Source organism: Corapipo altera, unplaced genomic scaffold, assembly GCF_003945725.1.
Source record: "Corapipo altera isolate COAL_440 unplaced genomic scaffold, ASM394572v1 22, whole genome shotgun sequence".
In the NCBI taxonomy this organism is placed as follows: domain Eukaryota; kingdom Metazoa; phylum Chordata; class Aves; order Passeriformes; family Pipridae; genus Corapipo; species Corapipo altera.
In genome coordinates this window covers 10038210-10066083 of record NW_020884886.1, presented here as the reverse complement: position 1 = coordinate 10066083, position 27874 = coordinate 10038210, and the positions used below count along the sequence as shown (strand labels likewise).

At 35.0% G+C, this 27874-nt stretch overlaps 2 protein-coding genes across 3 annotated transcripts in view; one reads left to right on the top strand and one right to left on the bottom strand.

The window, feature by feature from the left end:
- The window catches only part of TBC1D19 (TBC1 domain family member 19), a 46741-nt gene that overhangs the window by 16571 nt on the left and 2296 nt on the right, over positions 1 to 27874 (bottom strand). For both annotated transcript variants that reach the window (XM_027642831.1, XM_027642832.1), the window contains exons 2-11: positions 20269 to 20341; positions 19465 to 19510; positions 17613 to 17688; positions 12559 to 12633; positions 11449 to 11512; positions 10476 to 10522; positions 8386 to 8496; positions 7523 to 7595; positions 6563 to 6601; positions 4014 to 4126 (exon numbers count right to left, since the gene is read on the bottom strand). In XM_027642831.1, coding sequence (XP_027498632.1) covers positions 4014 to 4126; positions 6563 to 6601; positions 7523 to 7595; positions 8386 to 8496; positions 10476 to 10522; positions 11449 to 11512; positions 12559 to 12633; positions 17613 to 17688; positions 19465 to 19510; positions 20269 to 20341 — 717 coding nt within the window. The remainder of the gene's footprint in view (positions 1 to 4013; positions 4127 to 6562; positions 6602 to 7522; positions 7596 to 8385; positions 8497 to 10475; positions 10523 to 11448; positions 11513 to 12558; positions 12634 to 17612; positions 17689 to 19464; positions 19511 to 20268; positions 20342 to 27874) is intronic.
- Positions 21440 to 27874, top strand: part of CCKAR (cholecystokinin A receptor) — a 34233-nt gene continuing 27798 nt past the window's right edge. Inside the window, exon 1 of the mRNA XM_027642833.1 lies at positions 21440 to 21644. The gene's annotated coding sequence lies outside the window, so the exon portion shown is untranslated. The remainder of the gene's footprint in view (positions 21645 to 27874) is intronic.

Below are 27874 nucleotides of genomic sequence, written 5' to 3'. Positions count from 1 at the left end.
AAACCAACAACCAAACACCAACCAAAAAACCCCCAAACCAAACCAAAACCCATGCCCAAGGGGTTGGAACCAGATGATCTTTAAGGTCCCTTCCGATCTAAACCATTCTATGATTCTAAGATGAACAGAAAGGCAAGCTGTCCACCTGAAATAGAACTCATGCAAAAATGTTTGAGAAACACATCAGAAATTACTGAAACAGGACTTGCAAAGCAAACTCAATCATAACCATTCTAAGAATAAAGCTTTTAGCTCATTACTTGCCATTCAGTTCCTTTTAAATTGTGATTGTTGTATGCAAAACGAAGTGGGCTTGGGAATCATGCCAGGTTTTCAGTCACAACTACAAGAGGATCTTGCCCATGTGTCTTAATAAGACCAGAGGCCTGTGATTGATGCTGCATTAATAAATTTATTCCTTAGATCTGAATCCTAAACATGACTGGTCACAGAATTACTTTCAAGACATAAGACTCTCTGGTGATCAGTCTCTCACTTACACAGGGAAGAATATTTTAAGAGCCTCACTCAGGCTTCAAAAAAGATTCAAATCTCCTTTTACTGTTTATTGGCTGCATTTCTTCCTCCAGATGAGATAACTCACTACTAGCAGGTTTCGGGAGCGTCCAAAACCATATTACATTTCTTATGCTATTTAAAATATTTTCACTTACAAAACCAAAGTCTTATCATCTTCATCCAATTCATCATTTCTTAATCTGCCAAATCTTCATATAGCCTTGATTTGTAAACTTTTTCCCTTTTAAAAATGTGTTACATTTTTATATAGACTGTAGCTTTTCTCAAAATTATACATTTTGTTATACCACACCTCCAAATCTTTCCAAATTGAAATAAAGTACACTTCAGGCTTGCAGTGACCAGCCCTCTTGACCTTACAAAGCCACATCCCAAAATTTCACCCCAACACTCATACTGTACCCACTTGAGAGCTTAAGGGAGCTCAAAGTAGCTTACAAGCAAGAGAGAACAGTACCTTTCAACAGAACCCAGCAAAGCTACTTTAAGCAGAACCTGGTGATTCACCTTCTTTAAAATGAAAGTTTGGATTACTCAGCAGCCTCTGTGCAGGCACAATCCACCTGTGTCATGTCATGAAATCCCTCACACTAGAGCTGCACTCTCACTGCTGAACTGTAGGCAGCTCATTAATCATTTTTAGTTCCCCCTGCCATGTGATGGCACTATCTACACTTGCCTCTCAAACCTAATACAAGAAATGAGTGGGTGAAGCACAGAAATCGGAATATGAAGAAAGACTGACACTGGCGAGACCAGAAAGGAGACACTAAGATTTATGGGAATGGGCTGAAGCCTAAAGATTGGCAACCAGCATTTATTAGGTGAGCTCTAGATTTTGAAACAGCAGCACCAGAAACAAGTACAAAATGAAAAACCTAATCAGATTACACAAAGAGAAAACAGATAAAAGAGTTAAAGGAAGTTCACCCTGGTAAATCCTTGAGGAGGGTCCAAAACTTTTTCTCCTTTTATCAGAGACCTGTGAAATCTCGTTGTAAAGTGCATCCTTCTCCAGTCAAAGAAGATGACAGAGCATTACTGCTGCTGGATTCTCTGCTGTTTGGATGGGGAACTTTGGCTACTGATCCTAATCTAAAAAACACTTCTGATAAGGCACAGATATACATAATGCTCCCTCACCTATTATTAAGTTTTTAAACCTCAGAAACTACATTCAGTAAAAGCAGTAGTAAAGTAAAGCATTACTAATTTTTCCATAATGGAATTTTCAGAATTAAGATTTGCAACCTATTAACTCAAAAAAATTACATGGGAAAAGAAAAAGATAATGAACAAATTCTTTTCTAAGCACTGTTTCAATAGTATGCAATGAATAAACAATCGTGAAATACTCCAAACAGAAGGCAAAAAAAATGAAACACATTCTCGTGTGTGCCATCCATTCTGTGCAATGAGGCAGACATCCCACAGGAAATCATTGTGACTGTGTGATTCAAGATCATAGGATAAAAATATATTTACAGCAAATTGGATTGTTTGCACAGACAATATTAACTGTGACACTGCTCACCTTTCAAATGTTTGTCTTTGCAACCTTAAAAATGCTCTTTTAACACAGTTCCTCTAAAATGTACCCTTACAAATGAAAACTAACAAACATTCATTGTCAGGCAATGTGTTTCCGCATTTCTAAATAATCCTGCACAGAGAGCTCACAGTTTATCAGTTTTATGATTATGATGTCGGATTGTATATCATCCCTTGCCTGGCTCTATATTGGCTTTATACAGAGCTTTACTGAATAAACTTTTCCAAACAACAATATTGGATGCTAGCATACCAAACCCTCATAATGTTTTACATTAAAGAAAGGAAATGCACAGTTCATGTGAGTTAGAAATTCATACAGTTATAAATGTAATAGAGCCTAAACTGCAAATCAGAAATCTTACAGGCAAGCAAGGACTGCAACCACACAATTCAACTCCAGCAGAGAAACTATTCAAAAGAGGTAGAGAAAAGAAGTGTTTGATACGAAACTCAGCACATATTAAGCACATAGTAAAATCAACTATAAACTAGAGTTGAACTTTAAAGGACATAACAGTTTGGCTGACAAATACATTAACAGTCAGATATAACTTGTTTCTCTTTAAAAAATATAATCATAGAAAATTGTCCATACGTATTTCAGGAAATGTATTTTTCCATAACAACTCATGCTTTAATTGAACATAAGATGAAAAATTTATCATTTTCCTGATTATTATCTTGACTTTCAGTAATCAAGACAGAACACCTGGTTTTTTTATTCAATTATTTAATTTTTCGTGTTAAGATAAAAATGCTTTTAAAACATGAAGCATTTAACAGAATATAAGCAGATGCTATGTAGCCAATAACAGTAATTTCACACCTGTCATGTTTTTGCTCTCAAAAAGAGAAAGGCTTCTAAAATTCAAACTATCACAGCTTAAATCTAGTCTTGAGCATCTTAAGTAAGATGTATAGTATTTCATTATTACTTCAACATCTTCTACAAAAAGATTAGTATTTTATTTACTAGAAACAAAAGCCAATTTCATCTTTTCAAAAACAAATAAACTAAGTCATTCTAATTCCAGTCCAAATAACTTGAAGTCCTTAGGTAAGCTGTCAATGAGTAAGATTTACACTTGTTTCTACGGGCAAAATATTTTGAGTGTACTATGTAGTTACCAATAAAAACCCCCAGTATTACAAGAAAATGGCTACACCCTCAAAGGACATGAGACTGCAAAATTCTCACATTTATCAGCAAACTTATATGTATTTTTGCATGTTATTTTTTATTGATGCAATAAAAGCCTTACATCAAAGTTTTCCCAGTTCTGCAAATATTTTAAATAGGGATTTAACTTTTTAAGGTATATTAGATATACTGACTATAGCATGGCTTCAGATACTGCAAAATAACTCATTGTTGAGGACTTGCATCAACTATAAGGTACTATGAAAAACTGCTGCTGTACAAGGGAGTATGAAAACAACTCACATCTTACTAGCTCCTCTCTAATTGTTTTTGATTGTACACATGCACAGTATATGCAATAATATATGAAGCAATTTATAAAATATGTACATGAATATGATGAAAGGTTCAAATAACCAGGAAAAACTTATAACACATTGTTTTATAAAACTTGGCGAAAATAGGAGAGGTCTTCTTTCCAGGACATTTTTCTTGCCTCCTTCTGAAAAAGTCAGCATCATATAAGAAAACCTCAGGAGCCAGCCAGCTCAATCGAATAATTTGTTCTACAGTATTTTGCTCATTTATCTACTAAAAAAATTAGGCAAGAGCCCACAAGACTTCACCACAGCACAGAGGTTTTTTACATCATAATGTTTATCAGTTTCTGTGACAACTCAGAGCATTTCTATTCTGGAAAAAGATCACTAGAAGATATGTGCTTGCACTTTTGTGTTCTCACCTAGTCTTCATATTTTACTCTCACTTTGTTCCTTACCTCTGGCTGATTAGAAATATTAAGAATGAGGGCCCACAGTTCAGCTCGGAGTGCTGTTGGACATCCCTGACGAACATATTGTTGAGCTGCAGCACTATCTTCCTCTGCTAAAACTGTAAGAAACAAAACAGGTAAAGCATTGATATAGTGTAAGACTTCTTTCAAATACCCTAATTTTTAACTTTAAAAACTGGTTTACCATGCTGGAAGCATTAGCTAATGGGAAAACACCAAAAAGTTCTGGTTTCCACAGTGCAATTAAGTAGTTCCTTGGGAAACAAGGCCACTGGTAATTATAAGCAAGGCTGTACCACCTTCTGTCACAAAACAGCACTTAGCATGTATCCATGATTATATCAAGGCTAGTTGCAGCTAGTAGGCATCATGCAGAACAAGCAGTCATACACAGTCACAAAATACTCCTGTTTAATTGTGAGTGGTATCTCAGCTCAAATAGGAGATTGGCATTCGTTCTGGCTTTTTTGTGTCTCCCTTGTTTTCATGTTAACTATACAAGTATCTTCACAGGTAACTGTGGGGCAAGAACTTTCTATTTCAGAGTGAACTATCATGTTTTCTCATTTGGTATGTGTACTCTAGAGGATAAAGACCTTGTTTTTCAAAAGATTTTGATTTCCCTTCATACTGACATAAAACAAATACTCTACTGTTGACAGGTGTGCTTAGATGGGTCATTGTTGTGAAGCTTCAGGCTGCTCTGTCACAAAGGTCTCATACTGAATACAGTACTGTACGTACTGTAGGACAGACTGCCTCACTCCTTACACTATGAGAGACATACATCTTTAGCTATGGTAATCTGGCAAAAGTGTTTCCCTCCAAGGTTACGTGATTAACTGTACCCTCATACCCAAAATGGTTTTTTACAACAGAAAGAGAGTTTGGAGAAATTTTTCTAATATTATCTAGACATCAGGTAGGTGTTGTGCTGGTATTCAGAAGTTTCCAAATCCATATCCTCTGATTTTTCTGAAGCCTCCATGAAACAAATTGCTTTTCTAAGTATCAGTAAAATCAGTATTCACAATATCTGCCCTGACATGACTTAGAAGGATGAGGTTTGGAATTAAAAATCCATCTAATTCATTCTTGTCTTCTCTTAAATACTGAATAGACCAGTTTGCCAGTTTTCTGTTTAACCTGCAGAGCTTTAACACAAACATTTTGTGACCCTTTGTTTCTAAATGAAGGGCAAAAATAAAAAAACTAAAAACATTCCTACATTCTCCAAAAAACTTTAGAAAGACTTTAGATGTGATTCATCTCAATGCCCATGAGTGTTTGTCCTATTTTTTTTCTGAAACAAAATATTAAAATGTAGTTTTGCTAAGTACAACAAAGAAAAATCCTCAGACTTGGTAATACATCTAATATAAAAGCAAAATCATTACATCAGTGGCAATCAAAGTCATAACTAACACCCATTAGAGCATGCAGCAGGACTCTCACTGAATGAACTGGGATTTCAGTTTATGGTCAAGACTCTTAACTCACATTTTTACAAAATTTTGAGTCCTTGCATATAGAAAAACTAAGGCATTCTCTGTAATAGAGGTTGCCCTATACAGACAAGACATTAAGAATAAGAACTACAATGTAGAGTTGAAGGGATGGCTCAGGGAGTCCAGAGAGGTAATTTGTTTGGAAGAACGGGAAAAGAACAGAGAGGTGGATGGTACCTAATGAGGTGCTCTTGGATAAGAAAACTTACAATGAAGGACAGAAAGATGACCACAAAAGAAGAAATAAGAAAGGTCACTCTTTTGTTACTGCAACAAATAAAAGAGGGAAGAGAGTACTTCTGAGATGGTATCCTTTCTCTTTTTCCTTTGATGGTGCTAATGTTTAGCAGGAATCAAAAGAGACAGTAAGGAGCAAATATTGACGGATTCCAACTATTCCTTGTATGTTTCTTCTATAAGCAAACCTAAGATATGAAATTATTATTTTTTTAATCTTTCTCTTTTTTTTTTTGGTTAATTCTTAACCTACTGAAACAACCCAGGAACCTCAGGAACCTTTTCAGAAAAAGCAGTATGCAGAGACAAAGGAGTGAATTTTTCAGAGTGGTAAAGTATTGCAATATTCTGCAATTGCAAATAGTCATTAAAAAGACTCTACTCTGACGCACAGACATAAATCCCATTACACTGATGAGAACTTTGTGTGCAGAGATGGGAGTCCACAGTATTTCGATTTTAAAATGAAATTCAGTAGCAGCATAAGTTAAGTTATCACCAAAAAGCTATGTCTCTGTGCTTCCCATTTCATTTTTAATGAAATATCTGCAGAGTTATTTATCTGGTAGCTACTGGTAGACTGCAAATGTTTGCTTTTCTGTCTCTGTCTAAATGACAACAGTATTACTGACTGTCTTATCTAAACTACAATGGTATTACTGACAGTGCTTTGTGTCAGCCTGTCTAAGTTCTTAAAATTCTAAAAGGTACATGGAAATTAAGATATGAATTTACTAAACACATTCCTAACTACTCACAGTTTATTACAGATAAAAACAAGATCCATACCTTTTTGTCCAACACGTACATGTTCATTTTCAAAGAACTCTAGAAAATACAGACACAGGAAAGAATGGCAAAAAACAAATGAAAAAAAAAAGGTACTCCAGCTGGTGATGCATTTTATATTTTTATTACATACCATTAAATTCAGCTGATATGTACTGCTAACATCACTAAAAATTAACCTGCATCAGCATCAAAGTTCTCTTTCAAAATCTAACAGGAAATAATACCACAGGATTTCTTCTTGTCTGAAGGACACAAATATCAAAGCAGCTCTATACTACATGAACTTAGATTTTCAATTAAGTAAGTCTCCTTTTAAAAAGAATAGTGATAATAATATTGATACTATAGTGATTTCCATTTTTGTATGGAAAGACCATTTTAAAACCTCTTTTACAGGTATAGATGCATCTATGGAAAACCAATAGAAATTATGCACTATTTAAGATACTGAATATTAATATATGGATATGTGCTGTAATATTTTCTTAAAAGTAGTTATTTAAAATACATTTGTGTGTATGTGTGTACTAAATTTATATTTATAAATATATGGTGAAATATAAATATACTTAGGTATGTACATATAAATAAAATATATTTTTTATATATGTATATATATATATGCCTATCTGTTAGCTGGCTTAAAATTTATTGATATTTTCTGTATTTTTGGAAACAGTGAGTGTGGTTCTCTAGATCCTGAAGTGTTCCAACATACTGAAATTAATGTATTTTCAACTTCTGGTGATGATTTTCAATCTTAGCCAAAACTGACTCTTCATGTATGCAATGTTTTCTATTATTAACTGTATTTTACTAAGAAAATCACTACAATCATAGTTACAGAACAAATATTTATGGTTTATTATGAGAAAAATATACAAATTACTTGATAATTGCAAAGTATTCTACTCATTAGTGTTCTATTTAAATGACTGAAGCACAGCATTAGCTTACCAGGAGGCACTTGTGCTGAATCATCAATACCCAATTGTCCTATATTTAAGCCTAGTTCACTGAAGTCTTCTTTCTGAAAAGAAACAAAATTACAAGAAAGTAATTAACAATGTTTAATTCTCTAAATCACTAGAGATTTCTTGTTAAAGGCTTAATGCAAATCATTTCTAAACCAAATCAAGTTTTTTTAAATGCATATGAAATATGGAGTCAGGTTTTAAAAGAAAAGAGTTTCACATCAATTCTTACTTTAGTTTTAGATATAGGCCCAGTTTGCATGTCATGTAGTAAAGTGGTGAATGAAAGATCAGGTTAAGGATCTCTAATTCCCAGCTCTTTTCCAACCCAGGTGAAAGCTTTTTTACTACGATAAAATCCCCAAAAGTCTCATCAGTGAAGCATTAAAAAGAATTTTCCTATTTTCTAATTATAATACACTAGTACTCAAACATTTCCTTTCATTTACAACCTAACAATAAAGGGACTTAAAATTTCTTTGAGAAGAAAATCAGAAGCTAATTCATTGTACAGGATCAAATAAAACTTTAGAATTAAGGTACATATTTCAAGTTTCTTGTACAGAAAAAAATGAGTAAGTGAATAAGGTGTACAGAAGTGTATTTTTGGCACAAATTAAACCTGTGTGGCATAAAATCAAAACTTCCCTACTGGTGGATAATTTACTGTTTATATTTTATTTTTCATTAAACTTTTTTATGCTCTGTATTTTAACTACATATTTAGATTGTTTTTCACCTTCAAAAGGAGAAACTTATGATGATACTCTTATTCCTTAGAATCTTTTTCATTAGGAAGGCAAAATACCTCTTACAGAAACCCCTTAAAAGAAAAAATATACTTACCAATTCTGAAATATCTTTAACTTTTAAAGGAACCTGAATTAGCCCAAGATGATTTCTGAAACTAGGCTGTTCTCCATTTTCATAATTTGGGTTTCGAAGATTCATCAGTACCTTAAAAATGGTAGCTCTGTCATTCCTTGCTTACATTCAGAACTCTTCTTAACATCAGCAGTATTAGAAACAGTAAATTCAGCACAAAACCATTTCCCCCAACTTACATATATAGACCAAAATTATTAAATTATATCTCAATATTTTCAAAATCAAAAAGGATTCAAACTTTTAAGGAAGCAAACACATTATACTTGAAAAGTAGATTCAAAATATGAATAAAAAGGCAGAAATAATTTTTGATTTATGGGATTAAGTACTGACTAACTAGTAATGTCTTAACTAAAATCTACTTCCTCATCAAAGCTATTCAAATGCCAACAGAATATTTCTGATGGCTACAATATCCAGGATATTCTTCACTATTGCTTTTCTCTGAAAGAATTTTTATCCATATTCTTACACTGGCATCTTATGGAGCTTCCAGTCAAAGTGCTACATAACTTACTACTAAAATAATTTCTTACTAAATAACAATGTATCTAAATATCTTCTTTCACTTAAGACCAAAAATAATTACTAAATTGAAAGTATAAAATCTAAAGGACAAGGAATCATGTCAAGATAAGTAACTGCAATCTATAAAGGAATTTAAAGTGTCTTCCATACTGTCATTCCTTGGTATAGATTTTGATATGATGTTGAACCGCAAGTATTCTTTCTAACACGAGTTTCCATCTCTTATGAAATTCTTTAATAACGTCCTACCTCTACAATTCTCAGTCTTGTAAGTATTCTAATACCATATAACCTCACTGTCAGACTTGTAAATTTAAAGCAACTCCGGAAAGGAAATAGTATAAAGGAAAAAGAGAGTGATCATGAGGGTCATTGGATAAGGCTAAAAAGAAGATTGGTTTGTTTATAGATCCAAGATTAAAACACAACTTGTTTGTTAGTACAGTGATGGAAAACAGAATAAATGAAACATTTTCAAGATTCTTACGATAAGTGAACAAAAGAAGCTCTTTGGAAATGTCATAAAATGTATATAAAGTTTATTGTGGGATTCAGAAATGCATTCACAATTCATAACTATGAAACAATTTACACTTAAGTCAGAAACACTATAATCTCCTCTACAACTACAAAGCATATTCCACTAAATTTGCACTGAAACACATTGAAATGTGAACACATTAATTCTTACTGATAATTCAGTAAAACTTCTAAGTTTTACTCTGTAAATTTGGAGGCCACCTTAACTCCAGAATTCTACACTGTTGTCATGCTTTACATGGTTTCTTTCCTGTATAACTCAAAGAATATACAGATAAAAATTTTTAAAAAAATTTTTCCAACCATATTTTAATCCAAAAATCTCCTACTATGTCACCATTAAGTTCACTCTTGTCATGTTTATTGTCCATTATTCCATGCCTGTTCTAGACATAACTGGTCAAGGAAGTTCTGCTTTACTAAGATGTCTGTGCTTGAACCACGTGAAATTATGAATATTACTGTAATTTCTGAGTTTTAATCCACAGTCACCATTCTTTTAATGGTTCAGTTTGATAACAGACAAAAGCCTCCAAATTCCACACAGTCCTGTTTCATGTTTGATTTTTTACAGTCTTCATAGACAACCTACAATTTCAACTGCATACAGGTCTGCAATCCACCACCAAAGAGTGTATCAGCTTCACATATTGTGATTTATCAGCTTAATGTACTGGAATTTAAAACGTAAAATGAATTACAAAATCAGTTGGAGAACTGCTCTCAGAGGAAAAAAGTTAGCCCCAGACTGTTCTTTGGAGAAAGAGAAGTTTATCACAGGTACAATTTAAAACTCCAATTAAAGAAAAGGGACAATAGCATTTTGTCCAAACATGGACTGTTATAAAAAATATGCCAAATTTCACTTGCTATAAAGGACAACTTGTATGAAATACACTTAACAACTATTTTTCCCACTTCACATAAAAGACTATAATGGATACAAGTCAGTGGCTGAGTATTGTTTCATAAATGCTTACCTCAAGAAAATCTTTAGGTGCATAAACAGGCCGGAAGAGACTTAGATCTGAAATGAGATTTCAATGAACTATGCTAAAACCAAAATATGAAAAAAACATACCCCATATCTATAACACAATCTAGCAATCTGAATAACATATTAGAGCAAAGATCAAAATAACCCTATCACAGATACCATGCCTACAACCACCACATATTCTCTACTGATAGTGCCTTGGTTTTGTAAACCCCAAGCACATGGAGGGAGGGGTGTTCTTTAAGGCCCCTTTAAGGAACCATTTTCTGATTCTATGAAGTGAACAGAACTCACAAGATGCTTTTACTTAATCCTCATAAGCCTTTAGACTGAACCAGTCCTAGACATGAGACACAATATTCAAAAGCAGGGTATTTTTTTAACAGCTTAGATTGTTGAATTGCACATACTGCTGTCAAACAAAAACTAGGGAGTAGTCATAAACAATCCATGAAAAGTATCTGCCATCAGACAGGTTGTACTGTGATAGAAACTACCACCTTTGAAAAATCCTTTATTTTAAGGAACTTGGATATGAACTAGCAATGCAATTAGTTTTGCTCTCCAAAAGTAAATCACTGACTATTCTGTGCAACAGTTATTTTTATCTTTTTCAAGAAAAAGTCTGAGCTTAATTATCCACAGTTCTGAACACTTTCTTTTGATGAGCCTGAGTTTACAGACTAAGATGAGCTGTGTCCTAATTGTATAAATCTATAAAGCACTAGAATATGGAGTATTCTACCATAAGCTCTCAGTGATGATTCAATACTAGTATACCATAACTTGAAATGAAATAACAATGAAATACTTATTTATGCATAACAAATTACCAATGAGAAAAAAGATTGAAATCAGTTTGCCTTGAAGAGAGTAACATTTGACTGATAAGTAAGATGTGTATGCTACCTTTCTATGTACAAAAATGTAATGCATGTACATTTATGTGACCTTACCTGGCTCATCAGTTCCCATTTCATTCCATTTATTAAGCAGTTCTTTCTGTTCACTTACAGGCCTCTGAAAGGCACAAAAAGTAACTCTTCTTTTTTTAACAGTATGAATAAAAACATGCCTATTTCAAATATGTATATATTAATGTAAAACTTTAAAAAATAGTACCACAAACTTATTTGCTCAAAAATTTTTCCCAGCCTGAAGGTATATTCTATTCCAGGAAGCCCAGGTTCCACTTCCAGGAAAAAAAAGGAGCCCATTAAATAGTTTCAGGTGTTTATTAACAAATTTTATGCTATTTAGTACTTAGTTTCACATTATTGAAGATTTACTGCACATTCCATAGAGCTGTTGGATTTATTCCTTCCCCAGCAGTCATGAAAAACAAACACAGCTGCATCCTTTATCTCATGATGAACCATAGAGGTTCTGTCACCTATCACAGAGGTATATCAGGGGAATGAACAAAAAATTCTAACATTACTGCCTAATTCCATGATCTTTAAAATTAAAGTCTCTAAATTAACAAGAAAACCCCAATAAAAAAAACAGAGCAGAATGAACGACAAACAAAATCAGCAGTGTGCCAGTATCTCTCTCTCCCCTGTAGTTGTACCAGTTCAACTACAGCCTTTTCTGGCACACAGAGTACATCTATATCACATGCAGGCTGCACAGCTAGAACTTACACAGCTGAGTTTGCACACAAAATGCTCTACTGAAGAGCAATGAATGCAGTAATTAGCTTTCCAACGTGCTGCTCCCTCAAGAGGATAATTACCACACCAGCAAAGAGGAAAATCTACCTATGGCCTTCATTTTCTCCCAAGTTAAGCTGATGCATTCTTTTCCACTATCCCTATATATATATATATATTTATATTTATATATATATATCCATATCTATCTATCTATCTAAACATCTTTTAAATAACTACATTTAAGAAAATATTACAAGACATATCCATATATTAATTATTCTGCACTAAAATTGTCTGGATATCAGACATGCAGCTCTTGATAACCATGTGTAAAATGAACATTACAAGTGTGCAAGACAAAGCCTAATTTAAAAAAAAAGTCAGTTTGACAACAGAAAATTACCTTACCTTCTGAGCTAGTGGGATACTGAGCTCTGTGCACATGCTGTTTAGACTTTTTAGAATTCGCTTCTCCCAGCTTCCCTAAAACACACACAAAAAATAAATTATAGAGAATTTATTTTTCCTGAAAATAGCATTTATCACGGAATAATAAGCAGCTCTCTGAAGTCATGTATAAGAAAGGATAGCAAGAGTCACTAGCTGACATCTGAAAAAATATTAAGGGAATATTTACATGCTTCTTTATGTGAAAACAACAGATCAAATAGATTTCATCATTTACAACACAATTAAAAAGCCAGAAAATTTAGTTGTTCATATTTCAGATATCAAAGAAAGCATACATTTTTCACAATTACTGATTCTCATATATGCCTAACGATCAAGTTTCCTTATAGATCAACATATAATAAAGTTTTCCAATAATTATAAGCAATTCAATCAACTGTGCACAGCAAGTGCCTTCTCCACTTTGTGATTTGAAGAGAGTGAGGGTCTTTCTCCACAAAACACGTCTTCAGTGTTGTCAGAAGTTTAAAAACGTTAGAAACTTGGTATTCTGTAATGCTCAAAAAAATAGTTCTTCTAACATAATGCTCAGGAAACAGTTCTCTAATCTGAGAAAACCGTAAGCAGACAATACCTCAGCAGAAAGTGGAAAGAGCAATCAGATTTTTCTGACTACTGCATTAGGCTGCAATAGTGCCTAACTCATGGCTAATTCCTCTTAAGTTAAGGACAACTAGTATTGATTTCCTTTTCAACTAACTTAGGATTTTCCTTCCCTAATTACAGCACCACTGGTGGGTTTTATATTTAATTTAGTTTTCTGTGGATGATGAGTCAAGCCTAAATCAAATGAATGCAAAGACTCCGCTTAATGTCATTTAGCTCTATTTATCACTTATAATTTGCTGTAGGCACAAGTTCTACTACAGTTAGTTACTGTCTAACCATGCTCCTCAAAGTTCTGTCCACAAGAGGATGCAGTTTATTAACAGGAAGCAAATGAAGGGAAGTGCAGATGTTCAAATGTTCTGTTAAAAAATAAAATATGTATCTTGTCTATAATTGTTTCATTTTAGCTTCCATTTACAAGACACTCTCATACCTTTTTCCATCAAACACAATAACTCACTTTCACTAGACTTTTTTTCTCACAGTCAAGTCATGCCTTCACTTTCTCTTGCATAAACAAAAAAGAAATGAGTTTTGACTGTAAGGAATGTTTTCCAAATTGCATTATTTTTTCTCATATTCTGTATAATATTTCTATTTAACTATATTTTTATATTTAAATTCCTTACAAATGCTGCAGTTAGACAACACCATGCCACAAACTGGTGAATCTCTCAAAGAGTAGTACAGAGCATTTACTATTTTGCTGAGAAGTGAGGTTTTGTTGCTAGAGAATTAAGAAATGAGAGAGCATGAAGACTACTAAGCCATATAGGATAAGGAAGTGGAAACAGAATAAAGAGGTGTTAGTAGCAAATTAAAAAATCGAAGTGAAATTATCGACATCATAGAATTACAAAACACCAGGTTGAATGGGGACCTCAAGGATTATCTGATCCAACATTTCTTGGCAAAGCAGAGTCTAGACAAGATGGGCCAGCACCCTGTCCAGTTGAATCTTAAAGGGTCCAGTGTTGGAGAATCCACCACTTCCGTGGGGAAATTATTTTAATGGCTGATTGTTCTCAATGTGAAAAATTTTCCTCTTGTGTCCAATCAGAATGTCCCCATTACCTTTCATCTTTTTCATGTGACTCCTTGCAAAAATGGAGTCATCATCTCTGTAGCCATCCTTTAAATACTGAGACATGGATAAAGTCTTCCCTAAGCCTTCTTTTCTCAAGGCTGAACAATCTCAACTCTCTCAGCCTTTCCTCACATTGCAGGCTTCCCAGTCCTTTGATTATCTTTGTGGCCCTTCTCTCGATCTTCTCCAGCCATCCACATCTTTTTTGCAGAGTGGGGACCAAAACTGAACACAGTATTCCAAATGTGACCTGACAAGCACTAAGTAGAGTGGGATAATGATATCTTTATCTCTGCTGACCCTGTTGATGTAACCCAGCATCCTGTTGCCTTTCCTTCCCACAGCAGCACACTGTTCACTCATGTGGAGCTTGTTCGCCACCAGGTCCTCTGGGTTTGTTCCCATAGAGTTGCTCCCCAGCCTGTGCTGCACTCCTAGGTTGTTTTCCCACATGCAAAACCTTACATTTGTCCTTGTATTTCATAAAGCTCTTGTTAGCTCACTTTTCCAGCATATCCAAGCCTTTCTGCATGGTGACTCTCCCTTCTGAAGTGGCTACTTCCCCACCCAGTTTAGTACCATAGCAAACTTCATCAGGGTACACTTGACGTCATCAAAATTAAGGGAGGACGAGGGGTTTGGGGGGGGAGAAAAATAGCACAGATATACTTGAAGATATGAAAACTACAAAAGAAGCACAGGAGAGGCAGATGGCAGCTTTGAAAGACTGAGAAGCAGCTCATTCCAAGGAGCAATGGACTTGGTATGACTGACAACTGCCAGACCAGACATTAATATGCTTATTGCACTGGGGATGCAACATGTTAGTAATTAAACTCTTATGGATAGTCCTAAACTGTGCCATAATTCAGCCTTCAAGACTCTGCCCAGTAAAAGGTGTTCAAAAAAATGCAAAACATAAAAAAAATAAAGCGTGAGGGTTATACAGTCTCTCCAAGCAAGACATCCTTTCCTCTCTCCAGGACAGTGAGCAGAAACAATACACTGTCCTTGACTGAAATAAAAGGCAGAGGCAGAGTTCATAAAGTAATTTTACTGATGGTAACAATACATTTTACAAGATGATTCCTGTAGTTTTATGGAGAAATTTAACACTAAGAAAACACACTGTCAGGATTGCTATGGTTACAATGACAACATTCAGTGAAACAGCAGAAACTGAGGAAGGCAGCACTGCAATTTGAAAAGTACTTCATAGAATCATAGAATGGTTTCCAGTAACCAAAAGGGGCTTATAGGAAAGCTAGAGAGGGACCTTTCAGAAGCATATAAAGTGATAGGACAAGGGGGAATGGGTTTAGACTGAAAGGGTAGGTTTAGATGAGATATGAGAAAGAAATTCTTTACTGTGAGTTGGTGAGACACTGGAACAGGTTGCCCAGAGAAGTAAGTTGTGGATGCCCCATCCCTGAAAGTGTTCAAGGCCAGGCTGGATGGGGCTTTGAGCAGCCTGATCTAGCAGAAGGTGTCCCTGCCTATGGCAGGGGATTGGAACTAGAGAACTAGATGATCTTTAATGTCTCTTCCAACCCAAACCATTTTATAGGTCTATGACTTACAGCATTACTACTTATTGCCACTACTTATTTTTCACTAGAAATCTGTTTTTCTTTTGAGGTAGTGAAAACAATACAAAAACTACAGTCTGCTAGCTATAAGAAAAAAAGAACCAATTTGAGGAGGAGAAGGGTTAATTATGAACTTTTTAATATCTATTCTAGAAAAATACTAATATATTTTTAATTACTGATTCAAAGTCATTCCAATAACTGATATCAAAGATGGTTTTCAGGGAGTATTACCCTTCTTTCGAGAATTCTGAAGGAGAGCAAAATTAATTAAGATAGAAAAGGATAAAGAAATTGTCAACAAACTCATAACAATGGAAACAGCATCATAAATGGTGACTGTGCCTAATAAAAATAGAATATGGTCTGAATAAAAAAGCTTGAAGAAAAGTTGTCTGCCTATGGAAAGTAGTCAAGGTATTCTTATTTTGCTTTGTTGGCATGTGTAGCTTTTGCTTTGCCAATTAAACTGTATTTATAACAAGATTTCTCACTGTTGCCCTTCCGGTTCTCTCCCATTTCACTGGGGGGAAGTGAGCGAGTGGCTGAGTTGCCTCCAGGGTTAACCCGCCCCAGAGGACACGGATGACTAATACTCTTTGAAATAGGGCTATCAACTTTTGGAACTAACAAAGACAGAACTTCTCCTTCTCATTTTCAAACTACTGAAATAACAGGCCTTTCTACATAAGGCTAGAAATACTGGCTACTGTACGTATTGTATGCACTTTTGTAAAACAATAACCAGTGAAACTGCTTTAAACAAACATACACATAAATACAGCTCTGTGGGGTTTGCATCAATCAGGCTACAAATTGTGGCATTACATTTCACACCACACAAGAACAAGAAAAATTGGTTAATGCAATCTTTCTCCCAAAATGCTAAAGAGTGAAATCCAGGACAGCAAGGTAAGACTTCCTGGAATAAACAACAAATATGATTGTAAAAGTAACACAATTTGTTGAATACCTTGTAAAACAATACTACAATGTATTTCTAGGCACGGCTGAGTTAACTACACTTTTATCCTATCTCAGATGTTTTGGTTAGATCATATTCTTGAAGCTTTTTGTTGTTTTACATTTTTATATGGATTTTTAAAATTTTTTTTCAAATGGCATATACTGGCAAAAAATTAAAACCAATGAAGCAAATACATTTTTTTCTGACACCGAAAATCCTCATTTAATCTTTATAGTTCAGTTTCTCTTATTCTCCTTCAATATGCCATAAGCTCCTTAGCTCTATATTTTTCATCTTCCTTTCACATTTTTAAGTCCTAAATACATCTCTTCTTTCTGAAGATCTCACTGTCTCTGCAGCCTGTTATCTTTCACTGCGAAACTGCCCATGTCTCTTCAAAAAAATGTTTTTGTAGCCCCAAGTAAAATGACCTATAGCTTCCCTTTTTCTTCTTCTCAGTAAAACCAAATTTTCCTCTTTGACACAGTCACATCATCTCTATTCTGGATTTTTCACCCACTTGCCACTATATCATACTTCTTTCACAGCTGGAGCATTACTTGAGCAGGTTTTTATATATATAAAGTATCACATATATAGTATTACTTTGATGCAATTACAAATCTGTCCTTTTCCTAAAGTATAGAACCTAGAAATTGTACAAACACATTCTACAGAGTAAATCTCAAATAATCTAATTAAAGATGTGATGTGAATGATAAAACTGATAACCACCAACCTGTGCTTTCCTCATATAGGCTAAAGGTTCTTTAATATGCTCAGGCGGTGCTGCAGGATGACAGGGCAAAGGAAACCTTAAAGAAAATACAGTATACCTTCAATGTTAAGATTTAGTATTTTGCTTAATTAATCCTGTATTTGTAAACCTAAACAGAAACTTCTTTCACGAGAGCACTAGTAAAAACACAGTGTATGTCGATCAGAACTAAAAATTATTTTTAGAAGTATTTTTTCCTCATCCATTCTATGGATACAAATAATATAACAATATGTAAGAATAACATTTCAACATGAGTTTTTCTTACATTAAAAAGAATCTCTTATAATTTCACATATTTCTAAAACAAAATCAAGTAATTACATTTACAAATCAGGTATTTTAAAGGTGTATTCTCTTCACATCATATCATCTTTATGATTCCCTGGAACTCTCACTCTCCAGGGCATTACATTTTTTCAAGAGACAACGCGTTTTTTTGGAAGATATCCCATAAAAATCAATAGCAAGCATGCACATCAATTAGAGCAACTAGAACTTTGAGGTGTTGATCTAAGCAAAGTTGAGTGTTCGCTCATAAATCACATTATGCCAAAATATTAAATCTAGACCAAAAATAAAAAACCAAGGAAAACACTAATTTATCTTCCAGTAGTGCAGATTATTTCCAATGTGTTATTGCCAAACATTTTATCCAGCTTAGTTTTAAATATCTAAAATGTCTTTCAGGAAGCAAAATTTACATATAGCTTCTCTAATAGTTAACCTGAATTTTCATTTGTTTACATGCATTCAATCAGTTCCTATCATATGTTTTTGGGAAACCCTCCCCAAATTTCTCCCCGTTCTTAACTGACAAGGTCATTCTTTCACTTGCTGCAAATGAGTTCTGGACTACCGTGTCCCTATGTGTAAAATGGAATCAATACTAACAGATTTCAGCAATGCTGTTTCTTGTCTTTTCCACAGTGCTCAGGAAATCTTGGTATTCTTAGTTAATTTCAATTTTCCAGTGCTAATTTCCTTATTTTGCTGCTTATTTCCATGAACTCAAAGAAAGTACCATTAGCCATAGAGACAGGTAAATATTTCTCCCTGGAAAGATATGATGAAGATGAATGCTTACTGATAAGACAGAAGCATTTGGCTGAATCAAGTCCCAGCTACTACTAAGATACATTGTGCCAAACCGGTAACTCTAATAAGCTTATTTAAATTAGCACAAATAGATTTCCATACACACTTCCTATTTTATAGTTGCATTTAAGGCTATATCTGTTATGAAATTCAGCTTTCCACTGTGTCAGAATGTAAAGGCAACTTATGCTTCCCAAAAGTCTAATCCAAAGTTTGATGAACAATAATAAAAAGGAAACGACCAATTTTGGTGTGTTTACAACCATATCTCAAGCATGATGAACACTGTAAGCCTAGAGATCCAATATCTTAAAGAATTTTAAAAATAACAATACAACAACTATGTGCAATGCTGTAATAAACATATGAAAATAATTAAAACTCATTTGCAGCAACTACCTCATCTACACAAGAATTATATTATGACTGTTGGTACCTCGGGAAATAAAGCAACAAAGAAAATACTAAAGTAACTAAAAAATTTGGTGATTTGGTGATATTTGTTTCACTCATTCTTTAAAATGTACTTGAGTCCAATATTTTCACTAGGATGAAAAAGAAATAATGAGACTTTAAAAACAGAAATGAAGCAGGTACTGTTGGTATGACAGATCTTGCAGATTATAGTAACACATTATACACCTACATATACAAATGAATCAAAAGTAAATCATGGGAGTAGAGCTCATTAAATAAAAATACTAAACAAACTCACACATTGAGTTCACTATAAACAGCATTCTGAAGCTTCTTTTCCCAACCTGTTGAAATAAAAAAATAACCAGAAGACAACTTCAGGAATTAATACTAACAGAACATGAATCAGAGGTTGCTTTGCAGTCACTGGAGTTTTCTGTCTGTTCCTGTCTACCTACCAGACAGATAGGAAGAGATGAAGAAATCTTAATCCAATTCAGATAGGAAAACTACAAGTTGAAACCTGTGTAAAGACTGAATATCCTTTATTTCCATCTGCTATTCAAATAATTACAACATAGTTTTGGTTAAAAAATTACATCCTATTTTTTCAAAGACGTCATTTTATTAAAACATCTATTAATATTAACAGACACGGTGTTCCTGATGATTATAAATTTTAAATCACTTATCATAAAATCTTCACGTTATAGTTACATAGCCTACAACTTCCAATGCAAACTGGAAATTTAACGAAGGTAAAATTTTCAAGAATACCTCCATGAAAGTTAATTTCCATTTTCAGAAGTGACTGAACTCTCGTATCACTCAGAACTTTAAAAAAATTTCCAGTATCTTATAAAATTATAAAAACATTTATTTGCATAGTATGTTTTTCAAAATGCCGGTGGAATCCAAGAACATTTTCCCTTTTAATTTTCTCTATCTAGTTTAATAATCTGGAATCACTGAATGTCTGCTTCTGGCTCCTGTCAGTGACAAGACATCAAGCTGCACTAAGGACTATATTCCTCTCTTATGACATATACGTGCTTACATAGATCTATATTGTTCACAAATGTATCAATGAAGTATTACAAACCTGACGTCTTTAGAAAATCCTTAATATCTTCTTTTAGTGATTCCAACTTAATTTCTGGTTTGTGTAGGCTAACCTAATATGAAAAATAAATGAACAAATAAATAAGCACCAAGCACTAAAGAGAAAGTAAACTGCATGATTTAAGTTATGAAGTAGGACATGTACATGGTTAAGGTTACACACAAAGTAAACTGCTTCTCTGAGCAATGGTAATTGCGGCCAAAAAAAAAAATCAGTCAACTTTTTTCTCGCTCACTGTCTTTGTCTTTTCCATCAGTGCTAACAGCTGTATGTTGGGAAGGAGAGAAGAAGGGAGCACGAGTATGCAGTGACATATACATTTAATATTCTCAGCAAGTACCCCACACACTTAGCAGAAACGGTCATAAATACACACATACACGTGTAAAAAACTAGCCACTCAATGTATTTTACCTGAAAGAATCAAACTGAAAACATTCTATAATTTTGCACTTAACCTCCCACAGTTCACCTCTTTCAGACAAGAAATGTCATTTTCAGACCAAAAAAGCCAACTGTGTACCAAACATTCCCCGCTGCAGCTGTGACTACTGGGTATATACAACCTCTTGTAATGAAATGCACTCCACACAGACAATTAGGCACCAACCAGCTTATAACCATACCATGACACTACCACACAGATGGTGCTGCAGATTTTCCAGCAATAGCAGGACCAGCTGCTATAGCATCTCCCTCTTCTACAGCTAGACAAGAGGAGAAAACAAATACACCATAAAGGTCCAAAAGGACAACAGGCAGAAACTCAGAAGTTTCTGTGAAGTGACTACAAATACATATTTTTCTTAGCATGGAGTGTGGCAATAGCTGATTAACATCAGATAATAAAGCTAGAGGTTTAGAAAAAACAATAGCAACACTGGCTGCCAACCTGAAAATAACACCAGGAGATCTGTGTGCAACTTACTCCACTGTCATGACAGCTCAAGGCATATGTTAGAAGCATATGGCCATATCATCTACATAGAAATGTGAGACATCTCCTACCAGAAGCTACTCAACAATACGCTGTAGGCCTATCAGCTACTGATTCGATTGCAGTAAGTTATACTGCTATTAAAAATAACCTTTCACCAGCTTGTGCAGTTTGCCAGCCCTAACAGCACTGCTGACTGCACAGCATGCTTTAGGTCCATCACACACAACTAAAACTCCACAATCCTATAATTTGCCTTACAATTTATACATAAAAAAGGGTGTTTCTGTGCTGCAGAGCTTGCTGGAAAAGTTAGTCTACGTGAATTTTCCCTAGTTGAAAAGAGGAATGGCCAATAACTCCGAGACTGACAGCACCAGTACTTCCGCTCTTATTTCAAGTCCCCTTGCCATTACAGGCAAGGAAGGCTTTTATATTTGCTTTATTGACTGCAACAGCAAAAAGACTGTAAGCACGCTTTTTGAGGTCTGGTGAATTATATAACTCTCATGTCAAATGACAAACATATACTCCATTCAGCACAATGGTAAAAGCCGGCAAAGGATCACTGCTAATATCAGGGAAACTAAGATTTTCATTGGAGTTCTTGGGCAGCTCAAACAATACCCTTTTAAGCAACAGCCTCAAGGAGTACTTTATAAAGGGTTCCTCCTGCTGCTAGGCAGTGGGTTTGTACCTTTCCTGTAGGAATTTTAAATAAAAGCTGGGCCGATTCTGCAGTACTGTTCCTTGGAAGTTTTTGTGCACCCTTCTGTAAATATTCAACTTTGTCTTCTGGGTTAAATATAGCTAATTTTAATCTCAAGGTCCATGAGTGTTTACCTGTCAGACCTGGTACATATGCTTTTTAGATATGCAAAAAGCCCCTCACAAATAAAACTCATTGACACGTGATGAACTACACACAAAAAAGCTTCTGTACAGTCTACTAAAAGGTGGGTTGTTTTGACACTGTAAACAGTGCGAGACACGACAGAAGTGCGATCAGAATAGTATTTTAATTCTCTGCTGTTCACATATCTGTGACCTCTTGTCTTATTAAGGAAGGTCTGACAGTCCAAGGTCAGACAACTCTCAATGGGTTTTTTGCAGATTCCTGGAAATTCTGGAAATTGATACAGTATATTGCATTAGAGGGGATAAAGGAGTTCAGTCTACAGACTACCTCCAATTTTCCCTGTCAGGCCAAAAGACAGAGGTCTTTCCTGTAAATTGCTGTCACCAACACAGCCTGTTCCCCAGATGCAGAACGAAAAACCAGTGACTCTCTTGCATGCAGCAGGATGGCAGTCAAAAGAGAAGCAGGACAGCACTTTGGGGAAAACTTTTTCCAAGGATTACATTAGTGCATCAACCTCCACCAGTTACCTTCACCCCTCTGTGCCCATTTATTCAGTCAAGTTCTATTTCATTATTCCTAGCCCTCTGCAGCTGCAGCAAATATTCTTAGACTTATCTTTAATTTATCAAAACTTCTATCTTTAGCCTCTCTCTGGTGTAATTTTCTTCCTCTGGCTGAAAAATGCCCTACTGAGACAAATTTTCATATAAGACATGTGAAAATTCCACACCAAATTATAGAGGCACTTCTGTCTCCACTCTTGTCAATTCAGGATTTAATTGCCAAAGCCTCCTCCCATTTACACTTTCCCTTTAGTTTACTACTGTTTTACAATCAATACATTCCTAAGTGCTAAGCAGAGCAAGAGAGCCATAGAAACTCTTAGGGAGTCGTTGCCCTCTGGACTGGGGCAAACTGATCAGTTTTCAAATCAGAAATTAGATAGCTGAAAGGTGAGAATCCAGCAGACAGTCCAGCTAGTGGCTGCAGCCAGCTCTCACACAGAAGAACATACCCTGCCTCTATAAGACATAACCAGGGAAAATACCCATTTTGGAAAGTGAAAGGTAATCTTTCAGAACTGCTTTGCTGTAACTTAACAGCATGGTGCCTCTTTAAAATTTATATGTGTGTTTATGGGAACTAAACTGAGGAATAGAGGAGATTTAGAAGAGCTAATGTTCCAAAACTACTAGACCAGGTCTCCCACATAATTTTATTTTTCCTTTGGACTGAGTGATCTAACTTATACGATGTTGTACTAGGTTGCAAAACACATTTAGGTGTTCATATTTTAGGTAGAGTTGGTTTGTTTTAAACTGCTTGGTACAACATACTGCCTAAGTCTCGTTTGCATTTTCATTCTCTATGAGTTTTTGGTAGAATGAAAAACATGTTGACAAAATTTTATTTATAAAAAAACATTACTACAATTTTACAAGATAAAAATGCCTGGCTAGGGTTTATTGGGAAAAAAACCCCACCTTGATGAGATTTGTACTGATGAACTGAATTCATTTCCTGCATGATCAAAATGCAGCACACACCCAGTAGAACTACAGACTCCAATTTCAATACACACATCTTGATGAAAGAGTATCTTACTTCTAGAAGAAAAATAATATCTGGTACTATAAGGAGACTATCACGAGCAGGGTAACAGACAGTGAGCAATACAGGGGAACAATCCATGAAGGCAAAGGGTGGCAGCCAGACCAGGGAAAAACGTCACAATACTCAGAGGCTGAGTCAGGCCAACACAGAGCCCTGAAAGGAAACAGGGACGAATGTAGCATATTTCAGCAAAAAATAACAAATTATTTTTAATAAATGTTAATGCCTAACAGTTTCTTTTCCCATAAAACTAGCATTGTGCATAATCTTATGATAGGGCACTGGAGTCCAGCTGTTGGGTGTCTATGTTCTCGCAAATCAAGAAGCAACTGGTTGTTAGACCTTCCTTCATAAAACGAGCTCTCATTACAGCACTTCTTGGTACCCTCTGTTCTTCTCCTGTACAGAACAGCAGGATAGTTTTGGGACTTTCAAAATTTTGCCATACTTTCTGATGACTAAGGTGCCACTAGCAATATTTTGTGTATATCTTTGCCTTCGATTTTGGCAAGGTATCCTGCTGAGATCTAGGCAGTCAACCATCACAAATTATAATCTCTCTGTGTCTGGATACCAAGATGGAAAAAAATCCAGACACTCAACACTGATGTGGCTGAAAGCAAGCAATAGGATAGGGCAGCACCAGGATAAAAAAGTTGGTGGGCACAGTAAATTGATTCATACAACAACTGAACACAGAGATCAACCTATCCGCAAATTAGCATCTAAATTTGGAAATGGCATCATGACTGGAGCAGCATTGATCATGCAAGAAACAGATCCATCAACCAAAGCACTCAAAGAAGTAAAGGAAAATAGCTAGAGGATCAGAAATAATACAAAGAGGAGGCTTGACAGAACAAAGTGTTCCAGCATAGCTCCTGTGTTAAACTATTTCTTTTCTCAACAAGAATAAACACTGCAGAGAAGTGATCCAACCAGACTGAAATGTGGAACTGCATCAGGTGAACACATATTTTTATCCTGCTGCAAACAGTTCTGCAAATAACTTTACACAATCTAAATATTTTTACAGGCTATCCACTATAATTTCTCTTCAAAGCCTTTTTGGTTTAGATAAGCATGTACCCTCTCAAAGCATTTATTACTATTCATTATGAATTTGCACAAGGGCACAATGTTTTTTGCTTTTATTGCTATTATTTCCCAAATTACAATAAAGCATAATCCCCAAATACAGCCTAACTTTAGCAAAAGTAAATGCAATGAAAGCTAATAAATATTCACCTTTCCTTATGTACTCCATTCTGCCATAACTGAACTTTATCAGGATTAAGCTGACTTGGTAAAAACCACTTCAGGTACAAGCACAACAATTTTAACATAAACACTCCCTAAAAATTTAAAATCCTGTAACTTTAAGGGAGGGATTTTGGTTTTCGTTTATATATTTCTGTAACAGAAAGAATAATCATTCTGAGCCTAACTAAACAAATTTCAGTAAGTGTAAAACCTGGATTACATCAACAATTTTCCAACCCTTCAAAATTTCTACAGTAATTACATCAAGGGAAGAAGTATATTAACTTTCTTATACAAGTAAAAATAGCCTGGCAGTTGAAACAGCCTCACAGAGGCATAAACAGCTTCAAATGTTACGCTGTGCTACAAGATATGCAGGGCATATTTTAACAATGTAATTTTGATGTTTATTTAAATTTTCTAGGGTTTATTTGAATATAAAATTATTACTGAAAATAAAATACACAAGGTAAAAAATAAAATCCACATTACTAAAAAAGTAATACTCTGCCAATCAAGCTTGCATTGCTTCTGAACTCCTGTTCAACATAGAGTCAACTACATTCCATTTAAAATTCACTGTACTGCAAATGTTACTGCTGAACCATTTAAAACAAAGTACAAGCTCTGTCAGGAGGGTATAATAAGTCCTTTGCTAAACACAAAGCATGAAAACGAACCATTAATTATACATGATGACTCATGAGGCTACACATTTCTCTGTTAATTTTTATTAAATAAATGCTACATGGAACAGAAACATTCTCCTCCTTAACCTGATCTTTTATTTAAGCTGGTATTGGTATAAATTTCTTTTTTTTTTAACTGTCGGAGAAAAATGTAATGAAAACAGTATCACCAGATACCTTGCAAACCATTCACTCCAGATAAATTAATCTGTTTACCTGCACTCCCTTTAGAAGCACACAGTTGGGCACTACTCCAGTGACAACCTTCCTCGTGCTCCCAAAGCAAGCTCTTCTTCTCTTTTGCCCCATCTGAAGTCTTGTGAAGACCCTTAGCTCTCACTTAGATTAATACTGTTTTTAAATCTTTCTGTTTCTATCACAGGTCTGCTCAAAGAATGATGGCAGAGTCCTTTCCTCAGGACAACAATTCTGACCATGACATCTCCTCTACACACCCTCTTCATACCTTCAGGTACCTCCTAAAATCTATTCTCACTCCCAAACTTAATTGCTACAGTAGGGTAGGATGGGGTGTCAGGGCTCATTCTTATGCTTACACTGCCACTTTTAGCCCACTTTGACAGCCCTTACCGAGCTGTTCTACAAGTTCTCCATCAAGTTTTCCCGCTACAGACACAGCTACACAAAACAGAACTGAGAACATCGAAACAATGCCCAGAGACACTCCCTGCACTGTGAGTCTTTCACGTTCAATTTAAACATAATTTAGAACCTTTATCTTTCATTTTATTGTCACCTCCTGTTTTAGAAAAGCTCTTTAGGAATAAACTTCTGAGGCTGTTTTTTATTGGTTGCTTTTGTTGAGGTCTTTTGTAACTTGTTATTTGCCCCTGGCCACTAGAGGTTCTGGGCAACTCCAAGTCAGACTGATTTTTATTAGAGGTTTGCGTGGAACAAAAATTAATTAACTGATTAATAAAGCCCAGCTTCCTTCAAACATGATGAAAGACAAAGTTCCTGAATTGTTTGCAGATGAAAATGTACTAAAAATGTCGCACTATTTTCATGCCTCTGAGCTGTTCTACTTTTACTGTCAGTTCAATGATACAGATATTCCCTAAAACAAAATTCTAGCAAGATTACACAAAATAATTTGTTTTAAAACTGCATTTTGTCATTGAAGATGTGCATGTCTCAGCTTTCTAACCCCCTTTAATTCTTACTTAAAAACAATTACAATTCAGAAAGGGAGGAGAAAAATTAAGACAAAAGCAAATTTGGTTACAGCCTTGCACAGTGACATTGTGCCTGAGAAACCGAGATGAGATTTCTCCGCCCTTACCCCACTAACCCTAGCCACAATTCTACCTGTTGAAAATTTACTATCTAATATTTTGGCTCTTCGTTCTTCTTTCCTTTCAAACACACTAATGAACATGCTCAGAAGAAATTCCAAAGGCACATTAACACTCTTTCCTGCATTAATCTCTCTGTATTAACTATATTATCAATATCCCAAAACTCAACCTACAAAAATCAACCTAACATTTTTTTTACCAAATCATCACTCACAAGCATATGACTCTACTTCAGTCCCTGGGACAAAAATGTGATTATCTTGGTATCCCCCGAGGTAAAGCCATGACAGCAAATCATTTGGTGCCCAGGCCAAAGTTATTTCAAAGAGATTGTGTATCACAGCCCCTGACACAAGCTCAGGCTCCCAGTGACAGTCAAGCATAGAACTGGTGTGATCAGTTCATAACCACAGGGCTACTCTATCACTTCTCACAAATGATGTGTGAGATATTATATTTTCTCCCAAAATTTTATTAACTCATGAATGAAACTGTTCATTTCAAGCTCTCCTTCCTAGACAATAGAAGAAGAGATGAATTTACAAAACATACAAAACATTTTTTGTTAATAGTTAAAATACTGCTCATAAGAGTACATGACCACTCAAAATTTCAGGCAATATTATAACAGACCTTATGATCCCTTGTGACTCATGTTTTCAAAGATGGTAAATATTTTTGAGGAACAAATACCAGCAATGTCATTTTCTACACTAACAGATGAAGAATTATATTTGTAAAATATAACTGCAGCACAAAGATCCAAAAGAAGTAAGTTTTGTTCTGGTGCAGTGCTTCAAAAGACTTTTCAAAATACAGTGTGTGTCTCCTGAAACAGATTAAAATTGCCTAGAAAGGGACCACCTGTAGATCAAAACTGCAACTGGTGCAGACCAAGCAC